The sequence below is a fragment of the Carassius gibelio genome, chromosome A21 (genome assembly GCF_023724105.1).
Source record: "Carassius gibelio isolate Cgi1373 ecotype wild population from Czech Republic chromosome A21, carGib1.2-hapl.c, whole genome shotgun sequence".
Taxonomy (NCBI): Eukaryota; Metazoa; Chordata; class Actinopteri; order Cypriniformes; family Cyprinidae; genus Carassius; species Carassius gibelio.
This window is the reverse complement of record NC_068391.1, coordinates 15,046,894-15,057,699: the sequence shown is the minus strand read 5'-3', so window position 1 is coordinate 15,057,699 and position 10,806 is coordinate 15,046,894. Positions and strand designations below refer to the sequence as shown.

Genomic DNA, 10,806 nt, shown 5'->3' with positions numbered 1-10,806 from the left:
AAATAAACAAATACTATAAAATATAGTTTTTTCTTCTTCTATTACATTCAATTCGATTAGATTCAATAAAGTTTATATTTATAGACTGTGTAAACTACTAATTGACTAAAAAGATACTAAAATGATACTTCAGTACATTAGCCCTTGAACATAACCTTGTTGATGTCCAAAGGTCATGCAGTATCAAACCGACCTTGTATGCACTATATTTCCAGAATTATATATATATAGGAGTAAGTCAGAAGGTCCTGTCATAAAGAGTCATTAAGTGGTCCCATGTGAAGCAAGATCCATTTACACTAGAGATATTCTTATCAGTTTGACTGTGTCAGAAGGCAAATAGTCTTATTTATGTGTGTAAAGAAGGAGAGAAAAGTGGCATACTGATCAGATTCAACATTTTGCTCTGTTGATACTGTCCAAGCCCAGCTGGTTTAGAAAGGTATCCGCTTTAGCTTGGCTGTGAAATAAAATAAACTTTAATGTGGGATTCATACCCAACGGCTCTTTCTGAGGTGTAGTGTGAGGGAGGATCTGCTAGTGTTATAAAATAAATCTCCCATCGGCCTTGGTAAAGTTCAGATCGCTCTCCCAAGCAGGGGGCCCATTATCCTCAGAAACATAGACTTAATCTGAAACTTTTCCGAGAAATGAACTTGGATGAGCGTCAACAATCTACCTTGTACTGTAACATAAAAAGCATTGGCAGGTTGTATTACATACTCTCTTAAAAAGAAAAAGGTTCCAAAAGGAGGTTTTTGTGGCAATGCCATAGAACACTTAAAAAGGAAGGTTCTTTTTTGTCATTGATGGTTCACCAAACATCTTTTAAAATCCATGGAAATATCCCATTCAATAAAAGGTTTTTAAATAGTGGAAAAAGATGAGATAAAAGTTTTAGATTATTAAAATCATATGGCCATCTCTTCACACTGAGGAAATAATGGTTCTTTTAAGAACTGTTTACTGAAAGATTCGAGGAACCAAAAATGGTTCTTCTAAGGCCCCGTTTACACTAGTGAGTTGCGTTTCAATGTAAACGAACCTAAATGGGGTATTCCGAAAACGATGGCGTGGCTGCCCACGTGATCTCTGCGTATCCTTGATGACCGTGTATTTGTTTTGGCATGACTTCCAATCGTCATTTTCGTCCGCCTTGTAATTATTAGTTACTTTGAGTAACAATTCCACCTCACAAAGACGTCCTTGCTTTTCATCGCCATCAAACTCATTGTTGAACCTGCTAGTGACTAGCAACCGGCTTCTCTGTTTACTCTTTTACGCGCATGCCCAGTGTGCATGAATGGTCACGTGACATGCATTTTCGGTTGAGTAGCGTAAACTGAGACCGTTTCTGAAACGCCAGTGTAAACACGGATCGTTTTAAATCTAAAGCGCCGTTTTAAAACGAAAATGCACTTGTGTAAACGGGGCCTAAGGCATCACTGGAAAAAAACTTTTTGGAACATTAATTTTTAAAAGTGAAGAACTATTTTAGTTTTTTTAAAAATGTTTAGGTAAACAGTTCTTAAAATAATTATTTTTGCATTTTAAAAAACCTTTTGTGGAATGGAAAGGCTCCACAGATTTTAAAGGTTCTTCATGGACCCATCGATGGCAATAAATAACTGTAATTTCTAGCAGTGTACAGTTGGTTTTGTTGGTTCCTGTCCAGACAAAAAGTCTGGTGCATATCCTCAATTCTTGTTTAATCTTTTTCCATCCCGTCAAGTTGACTGAAACATCATAAAACAATGGTGGCCAGAAACCAGGTCGCAGCCTTGCATTCGGTGATCTCATCCACTGCAGTTTCAGAGTTAACAAAGCACATGTAATCTCACGTCTGTCCATCTGACTGCTCCTTTTAGCATGTTTTCATAGGGAGAGTTAAAGTCTCTGCATCAAAGAAAGCCTTGTGGTCTTTGACATCGGTGGATATGTTGTGTCAGTTTGTGTAGACATCAGAAATATCCCATTTAGCTTCCACTTCATGGACCAATGCGTCAGTCATGCGTTATGCGCAAACTCATTTCCAATCTACAATGATGCTAATCAGATAAAATATTTTAGGCAAAGAATATTTATCCCTATTCTTCTCTGTAATGTTTGTGAGAATAGGTGACAAGGGCAAGCCCTCTTTTTACAACTTGTGAACAAAATGACTTTAAATAAAGCATTTGTGGAAACATTAGCAATGAACCAAAATGGGTGCAGTGTAAATAAAAACATTTTTGAGCTGGTTTGTCCATTTGACTTGCACAACGCCGATTAGCATATCCAAAAGTAGGATCTAAATGAGGAATATATTAATCCTCTTAACAGGCCTCTTCTTGCAGTTGTAAGAAGTAATGGTGTCAGTTTATCCACATTCAAGCAGCGCTTACACAGCTTACATGACAGGCTCTTTCAGGTAGACTTTACCCGCCTGCTAATGCTTTCCCTCCCCCATGTTTAATCCAGACTGATCAGAGCAATTCACACAAGGGCAAGTGGCCTGAAAACACATTTGTAATTTTTATAATGGTCCTAAAATAAACGGCACACCCAAATTTCTGTGATTTTGTAGTACAACAAAAGTAAAATAATTTAAACAACCAGACAAAACTTTCTTAGTGCTTTTGGGGAAAAATGTCTTGACATTGTCCGACATTGAAGACTGGAGTAGTGATGCTGAAAATTCAGCTTTGCCATAACAGCATAAATTGCATAAAAAAGTAAATAAACAATAGGAAAAATAATAGAATATATTTACAATTGTAATAATATTTCACAGTATAAATGTTTTTATCAAATAAATGGAGCCTTGGCATAAATAGAAACATCTGAATTATTTCAAGTTAAATAAAAAGGGCACGTGCATCATGTATGGATTAACCCCCCCTAGTGGCTACAAGGGTTAATTTGCAAGTTGCAGCGCTGCCACCTCGTGGCTACATTTAACATTTAACAGCCTTCTTAATCTGGGATTGCTGAATTAGATGGACTAATAAAATGAAAAGCATTGATGGGTGAACATATATTATTACAAATTGTATGATTCGACTATGTAATATGGTCGTATAAAACAAAATGAGAGAATACATTGGAGGAGACAGAGAAGGGTTTATTCATAGGTAGAAAGAATGGCGGTTTAAAAATCAATTAGTGGCCTTTTCTTTACACATAGTCCTGAAATAACCAGAATAGTAAGAGCCAGAAAAGGACATAACTCATTATAAGAGATGGCGTATAGAAACTAACAGCAAACGTGACATTTTGTCATAATGGAATTCTGTTTTTCACAGTGATTGAATATGTACATTCCCAAAGCTTTACTTATACACGGACACTAAAAAAATGAAAATTCATTTAAAAATGGTAGCAAAAGCCTTGTTATAACATATTTAGTCAAAGTAAAAATGGTATGATTGAAATACGGAATGTAAAGGAAGAAGCTGACGAGTGGCCATCTCGGTTTTAGCTTCTGAAGTGCTACATTTAGTGATAAAAATTGTTCTCTGGTTTTTTGTAGTGACTTAATTAATTCTTGAGATGATATCATTTTCTGTAGAACTGAAGCTTTTTGCTTTACATCTAATTAAAGTCTTAAACTTTAAATCAAGAATACACCAAGGAGTGTCAGGTGGCCTGATCAAATTCCCCTTAAAGCCATGAGTTTTAATCAGAACAAACTCAGAAAGCACTATTTTTAGAGAAAGCAATATTTGCTTTAAGATCAGAGTCTTTCCAAAAAAAAGAGTGCAAGAGGTATAAACACAGCATTACGATGAGTTCATCCTCAGGGTGAAATAGGTGTGGGTCTAGTTCTATTTGAGAATAGAAATATATACAGAATATCATGGATGGCAGCTGTGAAAGGCTTTGACTGATGTGCAGAAAAGAGCTGGTAGAGCAGTTGGGTCCAGGACAGGGAGGGGGGGTTTACCAAAACCTTTGGATCACAGGCCAGGAGATATGAAACAAAACGGTTAGAACTCTTGACAGTACTAATGCATTCAGGGCAAACCAAGCTGCCTCCATTATTGTTCAATTTTAGTTTGAGAAAAAAAACAAAAACAAACTTGATTGGATAATGATAAAAACAATCTGAATGTTGCCTGAAAATGTGTCAAATTAACTTATCCAGTAAAGAAATACTCCACCCCAAAATGAAAATTGTCATTAATCGCTTACCCCTATGTCGTTCAAATCCAGTAAAACCTTTGTTCGTCTTCTGAACAAATTTTAAGATATTTTGAATGAAAACCAGGCTTGTGACAGTCCCATTGACTGCCCAGTAAATTACTCTCAAGATCCAGAAAGGTATGGAAGACATTGTCAGAATAGTCCATCTGCCATCAGTGGTTCAACCGTAACGTTATGAAGCGACGAGAATACTTTTTGTACGCGAAGAAAACTAAAATAATGACTTTATTTAGGTGGTGCAGAGAGACACAAAGAGGAGACAAACTGTTGAATAAAGGCATTATTTTTGTTTTATTTGCATACAAAAATATCCTCGTTGCTTCATAACATAACGGTTGAACCACTGATGGCAGATGGACTTTTCTGATGATGTCTTTCATACTTTTCTGGACCTTGAAAGAGTAATTTACTGGCCAGTCAATGGGACAGTCACAAGCCTCCTGGTATTCATCCAAAATATCTTAAAATTTGTTCAGAAGACGAACAAAGCAATTTGGGGTGGAGTAACTCTAAGTCGGTTCATAAAAAAAAAAAAAAATATATGCAGAAATGTTCTTAACCACAGGCCAACCAAAATATAGATGAGTGTTTTTCTTCATCAGAAAAGATTTAGAGAAATTTTACATTACCTCACTTGCTGACCGATGGATCCTCTGCAGTGAATGGGTCACGTCAAAATGATTCCCCAAACAGCTGATAAAAACACTGTGTGTGTGTGTCTTTATCTGTCATTAAGGCCTCTTACTTAAAAGGGTCACATGACGTTGCTAAAAGGAAGATTATTTTGTGTATTCGTTGTATAGCAATGTTTATGCAATTTAAAGTAAACAAAACAAAAAAATATATATATTTTCCACAGAATGTATGTACATTATTGTCTCTCCTCTATGCCCCGCCTTCATGAGACAGATTTTTACAAAGATCATTGATCTGAAAAGCATGGTGTGCTCTGATTGGCCAGCTTTCCAGTGCGTTGTGATTGGCTGAATGCCTTAAGCGTGTGACGGAAATGTTACACCCCTTACCATATTGTGATGCCCTTTAAAACCATTCCATCTGGCCAATACAAGTTGTTAACTTGTGTGTAAACTTAAGATGTTGTTTGGTGGACTGGAGTTGTGGATTACTGTGATGTGTTTATCAGTTGTTTGAACTTATTCTGACGGCACCCATTCACTGCAGAGGATCCACTGGTAAGCAAGTGATGTAATGCTTAATAATTACTCCAAATATTTTCTGATGAAGAAAACTCCTCTACATCTTGGATGGCTGAAGGGATGATACATTTTCAGCAAATTTTCATTTTTGGGCGAACTATACCTTTAAAAAATAATAATATACACACAAAGCATGCAAATCAAGACATACAGCCAGCAGAAGTTTTACAAGTACATGTTGATTGTAAAGGACATGACAAGCAGATGCAAAATAAAAATCAGCAAAGCAACAGGATGTCAGATGACATTGAAGTGAGTTTTGTAAGTATAGCCATGAGACGGCATTTCCCCCACCATATAATTGATTTGAATGTTTAGCATTCATGCAGACATTGTTTCCCCACATCGGTTACAACATACTGAGAGTAAAAAAAACAAAACTTACTTTATTCACACCTAAAATGGAAGAGAGAATAAACAGATTAAGGAAAATAGTTTGGATATTACAAAATCTCCAGCCGGTGCTCTATTTAGTTTTACTTTATTTACAGACAAACGTAACAGGCACAAATCGCTGAACAGGAGATAACATAAATAGAGAGTCATTCTGAGGAAAATGACTGAACTTTGGCAGGACAACCTTTAAACAGTTGGCAAATATTTTGTCCTCGTAGGGAGCTGTTTTATTTGGATCTTTCTCACGATCGACTCCTAGAGTTTAATCTGGACTCACATACAAATACAGGTCTTAAGCACTTATTTCATACCAAAAATAGGTACATACGCTCATTAATTACTTTGGAAAACTCCATAGTGGTTGACAAAAAGACATTACAGCACTTTAACCCTAATATCAGTTTTAAGAACACCAGACTTTTCTCACTGCTAAATGCCTATTTTTTGTGTAATACATACTTTAACAAGAATGATAAACTTTTAGTAGTTTTAGGAACTTATTTGTTTGCTAACACAGTGTTTTTGAACATTAGCATGAATCTTCCAACATGATCTCAGAAACAAATCCTTTCACATAAATTGGAATTAAAAGGCTCTAATCTCTTCCAAAGCCAACATTAAGTGTATTAATTAGACTGAAATGCGACATTCATATTTTTATCAGATGGTAGTTTTATAATGTATTCTAATGATGCACTGGACGATTAAAACTATGGAAGCTTGTTTCCGCTACAGAATAAACTCACATCTGTTTGTGTGGCAAAAAAAAATTAAAAAAAGGTTACAATTTATCCTCACAATTATTCTTTTTTTTCCATTGCAATTGCCAGTTTCTCTCACAATTCAGAATCATCATCTTAGAAATGCGAGTTCACATCTCAAATTATGCTGACTTCATGTCACAATTATGACCCCCCCCCACCCCAGAATCTGGAAAAAGGTAGAATAATGATAGAAACAAGAAAATCTGAATTATGAGAAAGTTGGAATTCCCTTTTTTTTGGTGGAAACAAGATTCCATAGTTAAGGTATTAACGAATAACATTATATAAAACTCTAAAACAGTCTAAAACTCTTTTCTGTCAACAGGGTAACACTTCACATTTATGACTAATTTTCTAACCCACTGCAAGTCCAGCTCTTCACTGCTCCCTAAATGTTTTGGTAAGCATTTGCACTGTTTGGAATGACATGCAATACACCTCAACTCTTGAACTTGAAAAGCACGTTCTTTCAACAGACGCCAGAGAGGACAAAGATATGAGCCAACCCTCTTTGATTTACAGTGCTACAGCTTAATGTATAGTTACATAATGTACACACACACACACTCACTAACAAGTACATTGTATAGATGTAAAAGAAATACAATGTGTGTGTAAAGAGTAACTCAGACACATGTATAAAACATGATCTGTTAAATAAAACCAAGTCCTGCACGGTTCATCAGATATCTAGATTTTGCTCAGTGTAAAAAATAAACGTCACTCTGCACTTTCTTTGCAGACGAACGGAAATACAAGCTGACAAGCGAAGAAAGAAGACCCTCCCTTGTCCCAGACTGGGAAAGCCCTACTGCCGTACTTTTCCGGGAATGTAGTTCCGGTCAATACTTTCGTCCTGGAGGAACATGTGAAGACAGCGTTCGTTCTGGGCCAAAGGATGACCTGCAATTCTGAAGAGGAATATGAGCAACATATGTATGCAATCCATGAAATCTGGTCTTTTTTTGTTAGTATATGTGGAGAACGTCCACAATATATTTGTGTAATCATTGCAAGCCCTCAAACACTAATAATTTGCATGGTTGACTTGTACTGCTTTAACTTATAAGTGTCCATCAGGTATCATTTCGATGACTAACCTGTTGATGAACTGTTCAAGCCCAGCTCGTCTCTCCTCAATGAAGGACTCCTCAAAAATGCCCTCATCTCCACGGAAAGGAAGCTGTCTCTTCAGTGCCTTCCCAGGCAATGGAGGCACAACAATCTAAGAAATATTTTCACACATTTTAAACCTATAGACCATACTGCATAAGAATTACTAAGGCTTCTGAACGATAAACATTATTTAAAAAAAAAAAAAAACTTGAAAAACTTGTTGTGTGCATTCTACTACATGCCTTCTGTCAGCTGACTGATAGTTGTTATATGGTTTCGGTTTAAAAAAAAAATGTTTTCAAGTGTTAAACATGATACATCAGACGTTTGAGAAAAGTTTATGTCCATATCTCAATCAATATCAATCAAAATATTTGTATTGCATTTAATTGTATGTCATCCCCACATTAGAAACTTCAAAACTCCGACCATAAAAACATACATTTAGATTTTTATCTCAAGACATGTTATTGGGATATATAGATTGATAACTGATATTTATATATGCATGTTATGCAAGTAGTCTGCTATACAGTTATAAATCTCTCACTCATTTTTTTTCCATATAAACAAAAACAGCACTATTTTCTTTTTTTTCCAGTTTGAGTAAAACTTAGTTTGAGGTGTTTTTTTTTTCTCTTTTAATGTGAGCTCCATATTCTCATGATATCATAATACATAGGGCTAATGTATCAAAATGATACTAGACATATGCACGATATTGTTATCATGGGCACTTCTAAATACCGTGAATAATTATACATTACACATTATTCAGAAAGTGTTTTGATTCATTGTTCATTCACACTTTACATTAGGACTTCATTAGTTAATTTATTTGTTAAACTGCCAATGAAATATTCTTCTGAACACAAACCAACACTTTTTTTTTTTTAACAAAGATTAATAACTTCTGTAGCAAATGTAGCTATTGTGAATGTTAATACTTTAACCAAGCTTAACTAATGAGGTCTTATTGTAAAGTGACAGCTATTGGTCTTTATAGTTCTTTTTAATCTGTATAAAACGTTTATCTTTATATTAATTTCAGTATATCTTTGTGGTATTTAAATATTAAGTTATTTATGTTATAAGAAAAAAACATTAAACCTGTAATACTGTATTATGGACACTTTTTTAAAACTAAATTACAATACTTTGATAATACCCTTCATCGTGATAAAAGCATTAGCAATTCATCGCAACATGAAAATTCGATACCGGCAGATCCATAACATGATACAAAAATAAAACGCATACATTTTTTAAAAGTATATACATCTAAAGTTTTAACAATCTGTCCTATTTCTAATATATATATATATATATATATATATATATATATATATATATACTTTGTAAGGCTTTACAACATTTTTTACAATCTTTTTATAAATAAAACACTTTCTGCACAGAACACATAAAGACAACCATATATATGTTCAAGTCCTGGATGTGTTACCTTGCTGTCTCTTTCCAGCTCATTCTTCAGCCACTCGAAGTCGCTGTATCTTCGTCTAACACACGACTCCTTCAGTTTAAAAATGGGAAGATTTGTCTGGATTTCAACGGACAAAGCAGAATAAGTCACAGGATTATTAAATAACGTCTAAATTACATATTTTAGCGGTGTATACGACGCAGAATGTTGTCGAATTCATCTAACACATACACATACAGATGTTATTAAACCTACAGAATGACGCATTTGTAAAGGTAATGCGACCAAATGTTTATCTTCATGGCTTAAATACAACTCGCTCTTGATGGTTGACAGAGTAACAACAGCTAATGTCTCTGCACTGAACTGCTTAAATCCAATTAGCTCACACATACACAAAAAACGATTTTAGACTAAAACCTAGCAATTCACACAATAAAATCACGTTTTTTAAAACTCTGCGAATGACAATATTCTTTCATGTCGAATGAGGCGTTCGTTAGCATTAGCGCGCAGGCTAGCTAGGCCGAACCGAGCCGCAGCCTTCTGACACAAACACAGTCACATTCATTCACTGGGCCATACTACCTTCATCCGGACTTCGTAAGTGGTGAAGCGATTGCGGCCGACTCCTATAGTCTGCGGGTCGAACACGTCGATTTCCAGAAAGTTGCTGGGAGGGCCGTAAGCGTCCGTCAGGTCCTGCGGTTTAGAGTTTAACCGGCGAGTGTCGGCCACCGTGGCTTCGGACATCTTTGAAGACTTCTTTCAGACTAACTACGTCAAAGTGTAGTCTAAGGCACGTGCAGATGAGAAGGTTTTGATTAAGACATTAAATCGATGGAGCTTAAAATGGGCTAAGGTACTTCTTCGAATCTAAAACTAGGATGTATCCACTTCAGCAATAGCACAGGAAATCCTGCGTTTCTTGCACCCCCGAAGCGATGATGATATGTGCAGTTACGAAGACGACGTATTCCATGAACCACCTTTTTTTTCATTTTCTTTTTACCCAGCTAGCCAATAGGCGTTCTGTCTTATGATGACAGACAGGTGATTGGCCTATAAGAATGTAGAAGATTGAGAAGGGGGTGGGCTCTTCAGGGTTCCGTAAAATTTCATAACTGTAGGAGAGACTGGAAAGGTGTGGATTGGTGTAGATTTTAAAATCGAATTTCTCAGATAGTAATAATAATAATAATAATAATAATAATAATAATAATAAAAAACTTATAAGTACACGTAAACGTGTTCTATTTTGTATGATTTGAATGATTTCAGCGTTGTGCCAGGCCTAGTCGTGATAAACAGAAAATGTTTATATAGCTATATTAAACGACCTGCTTTAAAACCATGTTAAAATCATGCAAACGTACCAAAATAATGCAGTTATTTTATAGTTTACTGTAGTTTGCATGAGCCTATTATTTTGAATAAGATTTATTTTCAGTTTTCATTTTAATTTTAGTTCAAACTGTAGTCATTTTGTTGGATGTTTTGATATTTTTAATAGTTTCAGTAGTATTTTTTATATGTCTATATAATTTTCATTTCAATTTTAGCTTTAAATAGTTTAGTACAGTAAATTAAAAATGTCTCATTGAAAACTAGCTGAAATAACATGTTTAAGTTTAAGTATTTTATTTTATTTCATGTAAGTAACGAACATTTTTTTGTGGTTGTAGTT

General features: G+C 35.2%; 1 protein-coding gene across 2 annotated transcripts; it reads right to left on the bottom strand.

The window, feature by feature from the left end:
- Nucleotides 1-3,082: 3,082 nt before the first annotated feature.
- LOC127941563 (sorting nexin-12) lies at nucleotides 3,083-10,120 on the bottom strand. 2 transcript variants are annotated; one of them, XM_052536748.1, is made up of 5 exons: nucleotides 9,708-10,092; nucleotides 9,141-9,236; nucleotides 7,663-7,787; nucleotides 7,383-7,473; nucleotides 3,083-5,798 (listed from the first exon to the last, which is right to left on the bottom strand). In XM_052536748.1, exons 1-5 carry the CDS (start codon nucleotides 9,870-9,872, stop codon nucleotides 5,793-5,795), a joined length of 483 nt encoding a protein of 160 aa, XP_052392708.1. In that variant the 5' UTR covers nucleotides 9,873-10,092; the 3' UTR covers nucleotides 3,083-5,792. The 2 variants fall into 2 exon arrangements, with proteins under 2 accessions (XP_052392708.1, XP_052392707.1); XM_052536747.1 differs by lacking the exon at nucleotides 3,083-5,798 and having other exon boundaries at nucleotides 5,868-7,473; nucleotides 9,708-10,120.
- Nucleotides 10,121-10,806: the final 686 nt, after the last annotated feature.

Coding starts and splice junctions, on each gene's coding strand:
- LOC127941563 (XM_052536747.1), bottom strand. CDS start 9,872: ATGTCCGAAGCCACGGTGGCCGACACTCGCCGGTTAAACTCTAAACCG. Junction 9,237..9,707: donor CTTACGAAGTCCGGATGAAG/GTAGTATGGCCC, acceptor GTTGAAATCCAG/ACAAATCTTCCCATTTTTAA. Junction 7,474..7,662: donor CTTGAACAGTTCATCAACAG/GTTAGTCATCGA, acceptor ATTCCTCTTCAG/AATTGCAGGTCATCCTTTGG.